Source organism: Arvicola amphibius, chromosome 6 (assembly GCF_903992535.2).
Source record: "Arvicola amphibius chromosome 6, mArvAmp1.2, whole genome shotgun sequence".
Taxonomy (NCBI): Eukaryota; Metazoa; Chordata; class Mammalia; order Rodentia; family Cricetidae; genus Arvicola; species Arvicola amphibius.
The window spans coordinates 149,625,606-149,641,548 of NC_052052.2; the positions used below are offsets into that span (position 1 = coordinate 149,625,606).

At 47.6% G+C, this 15,943-nt stretch overlaps 1 protein-coding gene across 1 annotated transcript in view; it reads right to left on the minus strand.

Annotated features, from left to right (window-relative positions):
• Positions 1–3,867: 3,867 nt before the first annotated feature.
• Positions 3,868–15,943, minus strand: part of Sptlc1 (serine palmitoyltransferase long chain base subunit 1) — a 45,459-nt gene continuing 33,383 nt past the window's right edge. The window contains exons 9-15 of the mRNA XM_038334494.1: positions 15,106–15,213; positions 14,078–14,173; positions 13,266–13,362; positions 11,871–11,925; positions 10,309–10,426; positions 6,741–6,814; positions 3,868–5,152 (exon numbers count right to left, since the gene is read on the minus strand). Of these exons, the coding sequence (XP_038190422.1) occupies positions 5,059–5,152; positions 6,741–6,814; positions 10,309–10,426; positions 11,871–11,925; positions 13,266–13,362; positions 14,078–14,173; positions 15,106–15,213 (642 nt within the window). The 3' untranslated portion in view covers positions 3,868–5,058. The remainder of the gene's footprint in view (positions 5,153–6,740; positions 6,815–10,308; positions 10,427–11,870; positions 11,926–13,265; positions 13,363–14,077; positions 14,174–15,105; positions 15,214–15,943) is intronic.

Sequence of the window (15,943 nt, forward strand, 5' to 3'; positions counted from 1 at the left end):
ACAATTCAGAGTCCCCCTGGACTACAGACTGGACCTCACCTAAAAAAGCAGAACGAAAAGAAAGAAATTAACACCCTGGGAAGAATCCCCGGGGAATGGTACAAGACTCTGGGCACCTAGAGAAGGCAGACGGATGAGCGTGCTTAGAATCCAGGTGAAACAAGGTCTCAAATGCCTGCATTTTCCTTTTGTCTCCCAGAGGACCCCAGACTAGATGGCAAAGATGCCCAAAACCTGGTAGACACAGAGGAGGAGAAGGCAAAAATCACATGGAGAGCTTTCCCCAACCCCACCACAGGGCACAAGTAGTCTTCGAATCCCTACTGGGCTGAACACCCCTTCTGCAGAACTGGGTAACTGGCTGTTGGGCCAGTCAGCCATTGAAACAGCATCAGCAAAGTCTACTGTTGCCTTGCTTTGAGCATAATTGCCTGAGGGGATGTAGGCCCATGGCTTCATTCCCTCCCATCTGCCCTGGCAGAAGGTGGCCTTGCCACATAGCAGCTGGGACAGAGAAGCAACTTCTGTTCTGCCAGAAAGCAACACCAGAGGCCCAGGAAGAGCCGTAGAAACGCCAGAGAAAGTAGGAGAATGAGCAACATCACGAGAGTGGGAAGACACGACCGGCGTTAGAAGCATGGGACACAGATGCAGGCTCAGAAAGCTGAGCCTCTGCTTACACAGGAACCTCAAGTCACAGCAAGAGTCCCGGAGCAGAAGAGCAGATATGTCCGGGATACAATGAAAGCCACTGGTCCTATGAGCACCCGGGGAAACCACACATTTAACGAGGAAAACAACCACCAAAATCTCCCCATGCAAGCCCTGAAATGAATCACGTTGACATCACTTCCAAGGATTGAAAGGGTTGCAGTAAGAAAGCTTCAACAGATTCCCTCGAGACAAATGAAAACCAGCCTCAGCCCAGCTCTCAGCAAACAAACAGACACTGTAAAATATGGAAATCATCGGACAGAGAAACACAACTGAAGCGAAAAAACGTGTTGGACAGACACAGTGTTCAAGCGGGGATGGCAGGAGATGAAACCTAAACACATGAAGACCTCCGCAGGATGCATCTGGAAACCAGAGAAAAACAGGGAAAATAAACCAGACACCGAGAGCCTTAGCTGCCTGGAGGACTCTCACCCCCACACCTAGACCACCTCACAGCCGCACGTGTAGAGAGAGTTCCAGAAGAAAGTGGGAAGAAGCTGGGGCTCGAAAAGTCCCCAAAGGAATGGTGTCTGTCAGTCTCTCAAAGTTGGCCAGAGACGGAAAACCTCAGAGTTCTAAGGGGTAAACAAAGCCCAATAGGATAAACCCAAACCAATGGACACCAAAACCACAGGAGTGACGCAACCGCCAAAACCCAAATGAAATAAACCAAAACCAAAACCCAACCAACCTAAACAAACAAACAAACAAACAAACAAACAACTTTAAACAGCCCGAGATGAATGCAGTACCTAGAGAGGAAGACTCGCTGAGCGACAGATCTGCAGTCAGAAACACCAGAAGTTACAGGCAAGGTTTTCAAGTGATAAAAAAAAAAGACTGTCAGCCATAGGTCCTATAGCTGAGAAAATCATCATTCCAAAATGGAGGGGGGAACAAGGAGGGGTCAGGGAAACGGCTCAGTGGGTAGAGGCAGTTGCTGCCAAGTCTGGATCTAGAAAATATCATATTGAGTGAGGTGACCCAGACCCAGAAAGCCAAATATCATATGTACTCACTCATAAGTGTTTTTTAAACATAAAGCAAAGAAAACCAGCCTACAAATCACAATCCTAGAGAACCTAGACAACAATGAGGACCCTAAGAGAGACATACACAGATCTAATCTACATGGGAAGTAGGAAAAGATAAGATCTCCTGAGTAAATTGGGAGCATGGGGACCATGGGAGAGGGTAGATGGGAAGGGGGGAGGAAAGGAGGAGAGCAGAGAAAAGTATATATCTCAATAAAAACAATTAAAAAAAAGATTTGATTCTCTGTGTAAGAATAAAGAGCACATCCTCTCATTAGTGGGAAAAAAATACTGAATGGTCAATAGCCAGGCAGGAAAAGGTTAGGTGGAACTTCCGACAGAGGGAGGGGAAGAGATGAATCTAGGCACGGGAGAGACACCAGAGGACACGGAGAGGAACCAGAAGGTGCAAGACGGAACAGAGGTAAAGAGTCACGGGGCAAAATGTACATAAATACAGATGGGCTAATTTCAGTTATAAGAGTATGCTGGACTGACCTAAGCTATAAGGAAGCTTTCATAATAAGAAGACTTCTTGTCATTTTTGTGAACTAGTGGCCCCCCAAAAAATCACCTAAAATTTATTTATTAAGGCTTTTTTGAGACAGGGTTTCTCGATGCAACAGCCTTGGCTTCCTGGACGTTGTTGAGTGCTGGGATTAAAGGCGAGTGTGATCACCATCCAGTCTATGCAGTCTTTATTGCCTCTGTACTTGCTGCTACTTATTTGTTTGAATTTGATTTACCATTTGGTACCCTTCCCTTCCACACTGAAAGACTGTCTTAGTATTTACTAGGAGGCAGGCCGCAGGTTTGTTGTGTTTGTCTGGGAGACCCCTTCTGTTCATTTCATTACTGACAGATAGTTCAGCTGGATAGAGAATTCTTGATACCATCTGAGTTTCAGCACTTTGATTGTTTCATCTCAATGCCTTCTTACCCACTCCCCTCCCCAGTGGAACTTAGCCTTATTTGCATGTTGATCTTTTGTGTTAATTTCTGTCTTATAGCAGGCTAACTTGGCTGTACCTCGTATTTTTCTGGCTTGTCTAATTTGGAGTCTGTTGAGATTCTGGAGTTTGTATCCTATGGAAACTTTTCATTATTGCATCAGCTTTCCTTGTTGGAGGACTAAATGTGTGTGTTGGTGACTGCGATGTTCCCATGAATGACATGGTCATTGTTCTCTCGAGCCTCAGCAGCTGTGAGTCCCAACAGGAGACCACAGAAAATTGAGTTTTTAACAGTAAGCATGTTATGAAGATGGGCCTGAGCTCACAAGGCCCAGTGTTCCTAAGGATATATAAGCAGTTCTCAATGGCCTAGTTTGCTGTTGTGCTAGTAGGTAACTGCAGGAGTCGCTCGTTTACCAAGCTCAGACACAAGTAAACTGCTTCTCTGGTTTCTTTCCTTCCTTCCACCTTTTTTTCTTTTAATTTTAGAGAGAGAGGATTTCTCTGTGTAGCCCTGGCTATCCTAGAACTACCTCTGTACACCAGGCTGGCCTCAAAACCAGAGATCCATCTTTGTGTGCCTCCTGAGCGCTGGGATTAGAGACCTGTGCCGCCACAGCCTAGCTTCATTGGTCTGCTGCTGTCTTGTCTGAAGTGAACAGATGTCTGTTCAAGTCTTGCCCGAAGCTCACACACTAGCTGGGCCTGATCTGGGGACGACAGTGATCCTGAACTGTGAACTTCCTGCTTGTACTACGTGGGCCCTCTGAAGCTGGAGGGAGTGCACCGACTGGAAGAGGTAGCCAGGAGTTAAGTTAACCCATTGTTTCTGGATCTCTTCTTCCCAACAACAGAAGTAACTGCTGTTTGTAAATGTCTTTGAAAACTTTGTGTTCTCTCTCTCATCCAGGTTTCCTTCCCCAGCTGAGGACCAAGTCCAGGGCCTTATGCTTGCTAGTACTCTCCCACTGAACTAAGTGTCCAGCCTTTGCGCTATCATTTTTAGATTCTTCCTTAACCAATGTTTAAGTTAGTAGGAACCTAAGAATTTTAAAATAGTATATACTCTTTGGTTGAGCAGGGAAATGGGACTAAGAAACTAAATTATTTTCTAAAACAGAAGAAAAACACACAGGGAAAATGAATAGTGCCTTAGACTTGCAGAAAGGTTAAAAGAGAGCCTGCTGAGCTGAGCAGACTCATTTTCAGGAATAGGCTCTTGGAGGTTTATTTCACTAAAAACCAAACAGAACAGACCCATCCCCGACAGGACCGTACCCTCACAGCAGCAGCAATCACAAGGCACGTATGAAATAGAAACATTCAAAATGTCACAGATCACTTAAACAGATGCCGATCCACTGTTAATATGGATGCACATCATAAAATGACATTTAAACGACCCGATTCCTCTGCCTGTGCAACAAGAGAAGGAATGACGGCCTTCCACGCACACGCTACATGGCACAGACCACAAGCCATTACACCACTCAGCATGTTCGCCAAGGAGAACAGCAGCCAGTGTGCGCTCGGAAGTCACCTTCAGAGCATCCCTGTTTTTCTGAGGCATCTGGAATTTATAAGGATGAAAGAAGTTCTTATTTTTCTCAGCTTAGGAAAAGCCCACAGTTCTGTGCTCCTGGACAAAACCACCATGAAACAGACATCTGACATATTAAAAAATGCCCAGGGCATGATTCATATTTGGGGACCAGAATAACCCTCTTCCAAAACTGACGAGAGAATATTAAAAAAATAAAGTCAATTACACAAAAATAAACAAATGTTCAATTCAGATTATTGCTTAGGAAGCACTATGAATATTTTCAGTTAGTGAAGCTCAGAAATGATAACATCAGCAACTAATGCATAGAAGGTTCTGGAATTCAAATACACTATATGAAATTTCTAACTCGCAGGAAGTATTCTCCGCAAGCAGTTACCACTGAGCTTACATGAGGGACTTGGGAAGATTCAGTGGACTCCCTCTCCACAGTAACTGTGGTACACACAGAGTTCCTCTTAGCTGCCACGTCCTTTTCTATGAAATACGGAGGAGTGCTTATCAAATCATTACCACAGGCGGCAGGAGGAAAACTGAAGCTCCAATTTAAACAAATACACATGACAGAGAGTGAAGCATCCAAACAGACCAAATGGCACACTGTACAGTTATACGTTGTCATCTGTCTTCTCTACAGTCAGCTCCTGCACTATAAACAAATCCATCCATTGATTAAGGCTGTGCTCAAGCCACAGCTGCACCACGGGGCAGCAATCCACTCCCTGGCAAACTGGAGGTCTCCAAGCAGTTCTGCCTGCAGGCGATGTGGCAGGAAGCATGGGGCTGCAGCCTACAGCAGCACAGCCTGGGCAGCCTCCCTGATGGTGGACGCAGCCCTCTCCAGCTCTTCCTCTGTCTGCTCCACTGTGACCACAACCCTGATGCTGAGAAAGACAAAACACAGTGAGGTGGGGTCACATGCCCGTGCTGGAGACTGTTACGGTTCTTCTGGGAGCCCATCTGTGGTCCTCCCACCTGCCGCTGCTTTCCTACCGTGCAGCAGCAGCAGGGAGCAGCTGTGAGAGGTATCTGCGGCCTAACACCATCTCTGTGGCCATGGGCAGAAGCTATGCCTCCTGGCCGTCCCCCTCATCTGCAACTACTCCGAGGGTTTGTACTGTGTTTCCTAGCCTCAGTGGGAAAGTCCTCTGAACAACCTACCACTCTAATCAGTCCTGCCCCAAAGCAAGAAGTCAGCATTTCTCACACCTGTTTAATAATTCAGCTGGAAACATGAATGCCTACATCAGAGAGCAAAGCAGACATGTTCAAGTTCCTTAGGAAACAGAAGCTGATGAGGCAACGCTCCTTCTGTCCTCTGCCAACATTGGCTTTATGTACCAGGCATGGCCACCAAGGACATAGAACAAGTGTGTCTCCTGTCTTAGCCCTGTGCTCTGATAAGGAAGCACAGAAGCACAGGGACAGTGGGCACAAATAGGACAGAGTTGGAACTTTAACTCTTTTTGAGCAGTTCTTGAGTGAGCTCAGTCCCGATGGAGCCTTCTGCATGTGAGACCCTCCACCCAGTAGGGAGTCTGTGTCCAGGTCCATGCATCTTATTCTCTGTGCTCCAGGCTGTACCTGAGGTCGTCAACCACTGCACACCCAAGCCAATTAGTGTCTTATCTGCTGAAGATCATGGTGCCCACCGGGGTCCTCTTGAGGAGATACTGCTTGGCCCAGGGTGGGACGACATGCCAACAAACCCTCTATAAATCTCATCCAGCTAACACACTCAACCAGAGCACTGTAAGGCCTATGAGCTCAGGGCATTAGCCCACAGCATGGAAATGTCACATACAACAACCCGACTTTATATGTCATGCTATGAGACCCCTACTAATATGAGCAATGAAATGCTTTTGGGAGAGCAAATCAGAGGGGAAACCATCAGAAGCTAGGGACTGTCGACATTGGCTCTCCGAGGTCAGGGTGTCACCTATTCTAGGAAGTCTCAGCATCATGCCAGTCTCCCCTGTGACCTCTGACCTAGGACTTTGGTGGTCAGGGTGTATACTTCCTCTGAACAGCGTAGGCACTTTGAGGTCAGACTTGTGTCTTAAGAGCCTATGTGCAAATCCCCATCTCTCCCTTGCTTTGCAGTCTTTTGCAGTTGCAAAGAGGTAGCTTTGGGGTCCACAGCATGATGCATCCAGACTCCCACCAGGGCAGCTAGGAAGGTGACCACATCCAGGCTGCTCCCTCCCTCAAGAGTGTCTCAAGAGTCCAAGTTAGGGTTGGACTCCAACTGTCATTAGCTGCCAAGAGTCAGTCATCTGTTCACTCTTGGGTCTCCAGATGACCCTTCCAGTCACCGAGGAGGACACTTGGTCCTGAGATGCTCTTCAGGGAAAATGAAAACCATCTAGTTGAGAGCAAACCCATGGATGTGCTGTACGTTAAGGACACTCTTATCCTGCAATAGTCTGTGATGTTTCCCAACACATCTGTGCTTCAACGCTAACCAACCTTGGAGGAGGAAGGCACTTCTCGTCCTTGTCCAAGTAGCGTGCCTGGGTCAACGCAATGCCCTTGTTCATGCACTGCAGGGAGAAAGGGATATTAACAATCCAGATTTAGATCACAGTGCAGAGATCTATGCTGCCTTCAAAATACTGGCCGTTCATAGTTCCATGCAGAGTTCTAGGAGACAAAGCACATATGCCCCCACTGGACTCTCAAGGTGAATCCTTCCTTTGGACTCAGACTTTCCTGTGATGGTGGATGTGCTGGGCTATGGAGTCTGGTAGCTACAGACCCTGTGTGATGTCTGAACACTTGGGAGAAAAGACTAGGCTCCCTAGAACTGCAAATCTGATTCTATACACTTTGACCCATTTTTCAGGTACACAGACACAGAAGCTAGAGACAACATTTCACACAACATAGAGTGAGGACCCAGGGAGGCCAGGAACAAAGCCCCGTGTGCAGACAGTATTGGCAGGACTGCCTCAGTGTAGGACGACAGCCACATTGAGACCGTCCATGGTTCCATGTGGAAAAAGTGCTCCCAGGCCCCAAGAGTCTGGCACTGAAAACGACTGTTCTGAGCTGACCTATGCATTAGGCACCCCCTGATTACCTGTCTAACTGAAAAGACCTCCACTGTACACAGGAAGCCCAGACTCTTGAGCGAGGCGGCAGTTTGTACAGAGTTCCTTTTGTGTGATGGCAAGTTCTGGAATTAGACAGTGAGAACTGCAGAACCCATGAATACAGCCTAGGCCCCTGAATGGCAGCCTTCCCAGGGTTCTATCGGCTGTGTTTCCTATGGGTGCACATGCACACTTAAGTGCACACTAGGCCTCTGAATGGCAGGCTTCCCAGGGTTCTATCAACTGTGTTCCCTGTGGGTGCATGTGCACACTTAAGTGCACACATGGTGCACAATGCAAGGCGTGGTGCACAGGGAAGGCTGACTCCAACTGCCCACCAGTAAAAGCATCATCCCAAAGAAAGGTGGCCACAAGCTTCGAGGAAAGATGGAATACCATGAAGATGGCATCAGAGCCGTGCACTCACTTCAGATCCAGGGAGAGAAATTGGAAGTGTGCCATCATCTGGACATCTGGCCTGGCTGTGTGTCTAGCCTGGCTGGTTAAGAGACATCACAAACCAGAGCTGTTGTGAAAACAATGTCCTGACCAACAGCTCAACACAAAACTGGCAAAAGTTCTCAGGTCTGCAAAGGGTAATGCAGGTTACTGTACCCCAACCCTCTAAATACAGGGAGAGCAGGGGCAGGGGTTGGGAAGACTTAGAGTGGAGGCTGTGAAGAGGCTGTGAGGCTCTCCTTTCGTGCTGGATTTCACAGGGTCATTTCCCAAGATAGCCAGTGACATAAGAGCTTGCAGGCCAGACGTGAGCTGGGGAACTGTTCAAGGCCTTGCATCCTTAGTATTATTTGGCTCCTGTGTGTGCACACATGTGTGTGTGCATCTGGAGGCCAGAGGACAGCCTGGCTGTTCCTCTGCACATACCATCCACCTTTTTGAGACAGGGTCTCTCAGTGGCCTGATGCTTACCAGGTAGGCCCAGCTCTCCAATGCTGAGACCACAAGTATGTGCTGCTATGACCGGCTTAAAACCAAAAGCGATAGAAATCAGATCCATACAGCCCAAAGTGTTGTGGTTTGGATGAGAACAGACCCATAGGCTCATATATTTGAATACTTGGCTCCCAGGTGGTAGAACTATTTGGGAAGGATTAGGAGGTGTGGGTTTCCTGGAGGAGGTGTGTCACTGGGTGTGGTCATTCCTGCTATTCACAGTGTAATCTCTGCCTCCTCCTCGTGGATTAAGATATGAGTTCTCGGTTGTTGCTGCCACTATGCCTTTTCTCCACCATTATGGACTCTAACTCTCTGAAATGGCAAGCGCAAATTAAACACTTCCTCATAAGCTGTCTTAGTTGTGGGGGTTTACCACAACAATAGAAAAGTAACTATCACACAGAGTCATCTCTCAGGCCCCATCTTTAGGTTTTCTTCTGAGAAGGTTTGTGCATGCAGTCTGCTCATGTTCACTGCGTGGACATGAGCCCGGGTCTCTGAAAGGCAGCTTCCCTGTGCTGAGGAAGAGAGCAGAGTGGGGCTTATAGAGAGCAGATGTGCTGCCACGAGGGTCACTCCAACTACGGGGCAGTGCATAGGTCACAGGCCAGGGGAGACAGGAAACAGTGGGCTCCTTTCGTGGGCCCCAACAGAGGCACACAGCTTTTATAGGGCCTCTGCTCTGTGTCCACTAACGTGGTCCTACCAATGAGAACAATCCTGTTGAAAACAGCAGACTCAACAGCCACGTGGATGCAGTGGAGTCCTTTGAGCTGCCCTGGCTTGTCTGTTTAGTTGTTCTAAATGTGTGCATCTGCTTTCACCTTTGTCTAAAAACTCCAAGTACAAGTTTATTTTCACATCTATATATACCTAGGGTAAAGTACTGAGGCAGTGAAAGGCTAGAGGGATGCTCTGTCCCTTTAAGGAAGTCTGTCCTTCCTCAGGCCTGCAGAGCTGAGCCTGTGTGTGATGTGCCCTTTTTCAGTCAAGTACTGCTGGCCTGATCATCATGCTCTGACATGTGTCCTTAATTATGAATTTTAGATTCTGCTTTTTTTGTTTTTAATACAGTGGAGGCCAAGAGGTTGTTTACCATGTGCAGCCCTGCAGACTCACTCCAGATCACACAACTAAAACATGGTAGAATGAAGGGCGACCCAGGAAGCTTAAGCAACCACAAGAGGTCTTGACATACCAGCTGCACACTGAATATCATGTGACCAGCCAGTGGTATTGTCTCAGGGCATTAATAGGGTGGAATGAAATCTTTATTCCTTCTCAAAGGCATAAAGGGGCCATGCCAGGTTCCACAGGGAGGCTGCATGACCCCAGATGTGCACATCCCCAGAGCTGTAGCACACTGGAGTTCTGCAAGAGAGAGCAGGAGCCTGAAAGAAAGGCAGGAAGGCCTCAGGAAGGCAGCTACTGCTGGAAGGATGGGCCAAGCAACTGTGCAGTGAGCACATAGAGCCAACTACTTAGTAGTAATTTGTAAAAACAAAAAGTGAAACATTGGTAAACTTAGTAAAGAGTTTAGTCAGGAGTAGTGGCTCACACTGCAACCCCAGCACTCAGGAAGCTGAGGCAGGGAAGTCCAGCCTAACTACACAGTGAGTTTCAGGTCAGCCTGGTGATGACAGAGAGACATCTTAGCTCAGAAGATGCAGATGCTGAGCAGGAGTGTTCTGCAGAGCTATTCAGGAGAAAAGCTGAGCACAGTCAGGAGAGAAGCTGAGCACAGACATAACACAGGAGGCAGCAGGTTCACAACTTCAGGAGCTGAGTGACGCAGGGGAGAGAAGACCGTTAGCCAGCACTTCTGGCACCATGTGAGCTCAGCAGGGCTGTCTGGAGGGTCATGGTGACCTGGTGACCATCTCCTCCTGGCATACCCCACCGTCTGCGGTAGGGAGGTGTTCCTGGAAATGAGGTGAGCAGCGGTGCACAGGCTGCCGAGGCTCACTACACAAGGGCACACTTACCTGAACTATGATTTCCTGAAGCAGCTTCACATCCTTCTCCCGAGACCCAGTGCTCTCTTCCAGCTGGAGGTGAAGTGCTGGGGACAGGGGCTCCCCCACCACTTTTAAACCAGAAATGCTGCAGAAACAAACAAACACTGTATCGGGACCCTGCAGGCTCACAGAGATCCCCACACAGTGTCTGTCAGAGCAGGGGTCGGGGCTCAGGGCGTCATGCTTGCCTAGATGTGTGAGGCCCTGGGTTCAGTCCCCAGTGCCATACAGAAAACATAGTAACTAGATAAATACTCAGCCCTGTCAAGGCCCTTGGACTAACAGCAGATCTGGGGATGTGGAAAGGAGCTACACTGCATGGCAGGATTCCATCTTGAGAAGCCATGTGTTGGGCAGTGCCTCCCAGTCCAGGAAAGGCCTGTGGTTGAAAGCTCCTGTCCATGGGATGCTGTGGCCTTCGCAGTCTCCTGTGGGAGCCTGGGCATCACTGCTGCTCGCCCTACACGGCCCTCTTCTCACAGCCCCTCTGCCCTTGGGTCCTCCCACCTCTTCACCAGATATACACTACTCTCCTGTTCCCAAGAAAGCTGTCCACACTGACGTCCAGATCACATTGCCTTTCTGGAGGGACCTCCCTTGGGACCCACTTCCAGCAGGACGTATACCACCATTTTCTATGACACGTCCTGTTTGTTTCCTGTAGGTCTGTGTACTATCACGCTGCCTTGCCTATTATCTAGGCTTCAGAATGTCATAGAGACTTGAAGTGATAACATCATATTTGACTATCAACAATAGGTTTAGGGGGCATGATTGTCTTCTCTGTGTGATTTGTTTTACATCTTATGCACTTTAAGATTTTCCTCTTAGAGTAACACACAGAAATCTGCTGTCAGGAAAGAGGACAGATTCCTTTCTGGTAAATCTTGTCTCTTTGAATGAGCTGCAGGGCAGCTCTGAGTGGCCCTCAGTCAGGTTCACTTTCACCCACGCTAGCCATCTCCTGGGCACAGCTGGGATGCAGGCCTGTGTGAAACCAGGCTCCCTGTTTCAGTTTGGTTGCTTTTGCTCAGTGCCTTGTTCTTAGGCCCAGGTTTCCTCTCAGGATGAAATGAATCCCCAGAAAGGATCTAAAACAATGAGAGATCATTTCCCGTGGAACCAAAATCAGCCTGAAGATTTCATTTTCTTTTCTAAAAAAAAAAGACCACTTGTGACTAACTTTAATTTACTAAGGGTAGCATGGACAGTAGGACTTGGGGCTGTCCAGTACACAGAACAGTGCCTCCCTCTCTCTGGGGAGATGAACCACATGCACTTGGGTCACCCCTGAGAGCAGCTGCAGCTTATTCTCCTCCTGTTTAGTACAGTGTCCACTACACACCATGGAACTTCTACAACAAGGCCTTATTTTTACGGCAGCGGCAAATGACTGGTCCAGTTGTATTGAAGCGGCATGGACTGAGATTTTGCTTCTCTGGCTGCAGTGTGGGTGAAACTTCCAGAGCCCATAAAACTCAGAACTGCAGTGCTGCTGAGTGTGGGGAGGATGTGTGTTATATGCTCACCCTTGCAGAGATTCATGGATGTGTTGGCATTTCTTCTTTAAAACTGCAAAAATGCCTGCAGAGAAAACGGGTGATGGCTACTTAGGACATCTGGCGGGACCAGCTCATGACTTCTTCTACACGCCCCATCCGTAGTCTGAAATGCTGTGAATGCTCCTGATGTGAGCAGACATTCAGCAACCACACCTTGAGGGTCTGGGCTTCTGACATCATCAACGGTTCCTTTTCACTGGTGCTGCCAACTAGCCAGACCAGGGACAATGGCTTCTGAACTTAACTCAGGCTCTTGTCCTTATCAGGATCTGCACAGTCCCGCTAAGATCACAGGGTGCCATTTACTCAGTCTGAACTCGAAACAAGTGGGCAGCAAAATAATTTAGGGGGTGTTTCCTCTACTCAGGGAAAGCTCAAAGTGAAAGCCATGTGACTGGGAGTTGGGGCCTGACACCCTCCTGGTGTGTGCATGAATGTATGAGACACATCTGACCCTGGGAACAGACATCCCTGCTGGAGATTCAGGACTGACAGCTAGGGAAGGCCTCTTTTCCTTTCCTACTTCTTAAAATGACTCATTATTGGTGTGCGTGGGGGGCTTGGGTGGCCATGCATCAGTGGGCACGTGTGGAGGTCAGAGGACAATTTTATGGAGTTAGTTCTCTCCTACCATCTTTATCTGGGTCCTGGGGGTCTAACCCAGGCTGCCAGGGTTGCACAGCGTGCACCTTTACCTGCTGAGACATCTTGGCGGCCCACTTTTGATCTTAAAGGCTGCACTATTATAGTCAAAGGCCACTCGCAAAAACCTTAGTTGACTTTTATTTTGCCCACTGAGTTGTTGGTAACAAAAACAGGCTAGCATTGAATTAATCAATGATTCAAAGGCTGAAGGGGAAAACAAGAGAGAAAACGGCATCATCAGAACACTTCAGCCAGCTTCTCCAAACACTATACGCCACCACATTTGGGGAAGCGCCCAGGACTGGCAATGACCCAGGTCCTCACTTTTCTGGCACTAACGCAACCTGGAGCAGCAGCCAGCCACTCTGGCTCCAGCGCCACACTCAGAGCTAAAGCTCCGTGCACAGTCCTGAGGCAGGGGTGGCTTCTCCACTGCCATCTTCCCACAATGTCAGGCATTGGTAAGAACACCCACTTAAATTCTGGGGTGAGGCATGGTTCGGATCTTGGTGTTTCAGACTTTGGGGCATTTTCAAAGACTATTGGTTGAATCTGAAGCACCTGTGCTCAACAAGTTTGGATATTGGTTTTTGTATTAGGGGACAAGATTTTGAAAGTAATTTAGAGTTTTGTCTGATAAACATTTCTATAGTGCTAATTCTTCCAGAAAGCAAGTTGGCACCACAGTTAACAGAACCAGAAATTACAAGGCTGTACCTGGATTCTCCTCCATGATGTTGAGGGCCTCGATGGCGGCAGAAGCTAGTAGGGGAGGCAACGATGCTGAAAAGCAGTATCCTTGGCCAGAGAGCCGCTAAGGAGAAACAAAATAAACAGATAATCTCTCCTTGGAAAGACATTTGGAAGCCACCACATATCCACAGGCATATGAACGGCAAGCACACTGAGTGCACCAGGAGGGCAGCTGAGGGACAGTGTAACAAACCCAATATGCTGTCTTAGAGATAGGGTCCTTATGTGTCTGTAAACACTTTGAGTTATGCTTTAAAAACAGGCTTTTAAGTAAAAACAGTGTGGTAAATTATGAGTTAAAGTGTACATAAAGCTTGTACTGAAAACATCATTCTGCAATGACAGTAGGGAAAATCGTCTGTGACTATGCTTCATCTCTAGAAGTGGTGTGGGACCATGGTCTGTATTCTGTCAATTATACTTTAAATAAAGGCTGATTGGCCAGTAGCCAGGCAAGAAGTATAGGTGGGACAACCAGACAGGAAGTAGAGACGGGTCAATGAGAACAGGAGAATTCTGGGTAGAGGACACAGTCCTGACCCAACCACAGAAGAAAATGTAACTGCCCCACTGAATAAGGTACTGAGCCACATGGCTAACACAGATAAGAATAATGGGCTAATAATGGGCTATATAAGTTATAAGAGTTAATAAGAAGCCTGAGCTAATGGGCCAATCAGTTTATAGTTAATGTAGACCTCTGTGTGATTTCTTTGGGACTTGATGACTTCAGGAACCAGGCAAGACAAAAACCCCGACATTGAAGCATCACCTACCTGATGGTCAACCACAAAAGACCTGCCGCAGCAGAAGCCCCCGACAGATGCGAGAGCGTTTTCCATGTTAGCGCTGATCAGGTCAATGTCGTCAATCTGCCAGGAAAAACAGAGGGCAATTCCCCGTCAAGCCATCTGGGGATGGAGGTTTCCCTCAGTAAACTTCCATGCCATCCTTACACTCACTACGCCCCCACCCACACCCATGCTGACGTCAGCTGCCAGCTAACTTCAGGCAGCTTTCCTCTGGGGCAGTGCAGTGCTGGGGTGCAGATAACTAAGGGGACTTTGCATTTTACCGTCAGCTGAGTGACACAAAACTCACCACCCACATTTGGAGAAAAGGCGCCCTGTACCTCTACCCTACAGTGGCCAGCAAGGTGCCTATCACCAGCCTGAGGCACCAGGAGCACAGCCCAGGGTACTTGGTCTCTCTGACTCCATTTCCCTTCGGTGAAAGGAAAGGGGTCAATGTTATCCCAACTGTTTAAGCTTTAGTTGCTTTGCTGAAGCCATTTTTTGGCAGTGTTTTTGACAGCATGTGTGTGTATCATAATTATATATTAAATATGTACACACACACTGCCACCTACACAAACAATACATATATGGTACAATTGTACATATGTACTTCCACAGATTATATGGAGAATTTAAACACTAAACTGTCTTCTAAAGGACTAAGGGAACCCTTTTTGTTGTTGCTTTTTGTGTGGGGCATCTTTTTATGTAGTTCACGGAGGCCTCAGTTTCCCAGCTGCTGCGATTACAGGCATGTGCCGCCATGTCCAGCTCCTACGGAAATTCTTAGTGACCTTAATAATACAATACAAAACATGAAGAGTCAAGGGTACCCCTATCCCAGGTAAACAAAAATCTCAGAGGGAAGATATGGTCCTTGATTGGGCTGCCTAGATCCACCCAGACATTAAAGCCCCAGGAGCCTCTGATTCATTAACGGTTGTTTCTCATGCCTCTGACAGGCTTCCTACAGGGGAGAGCTTCCCCACCCCCCAGTGTGAACTCACGCTGATCCCATAGTGCTCTGTGACTCCGCGCCCGTGCTCCCCAAGGACTCCAAATGAAAGGCTTTCCTCCAGAAAGATTCTTGCTTTATATTTGTATTTTAACTTAACCTAGGTGATAAATAAAACTGGACTTAATACCACCACCATTAACAACATACAGAAGGTCTTTTGTAGAAAAAAATTAAACTTGTAAAAGTACTGACAGTTGACCCTCAATATCTATGAATTCTGCATTTTTAAATTTACCTACTTGTTAAAATCTGACTCTAAAATCAATATCCATGCATCCATCCTTCAGAAGGCTCATGTGTGCGGTGGTCAAGAAATGAGTGAGCTACCTGCCAGCGGGTGCTCGCAGCTGAGAGAGGTCACTGTCCTCTGAAGAAGTGTGCATTTCACATCTCTGTGCCATCACTAGAGATTCTGATGTTCTCACTGTCCTTGCTAATGAGCTTTCAAGTATTCTCAGATGCAGAAAGGATGAGAAATGCATTCTGGGAAAACGGACATTGGAGAAACTTCCTTCAGCATGAGTTAGAGAGCTGTGGGCAGGAGTCCAGTGTGAGTGAATCAACAGTAGGTATTAGAGAAGGTGTCTTTAAACAGAACCACACACAGACCAGCTGTGTCCTGACTGCAGCTCACAGGAGCCCAGTAGCAATGGCTCTCCCTTAGGTCCCTTTGTCGTTGTGTGTGCTACCTTTTCAGAATGTAAGTACACTGAATAATGAGAACCTTTCAGTCTCTGAAATGACTCACATTAGTAAGAGACAGCACAGGACCTAGTTTTCAAAAGGGAAATGTTAAGACATTTGTGTGTGTGTAGACATACAGCTTC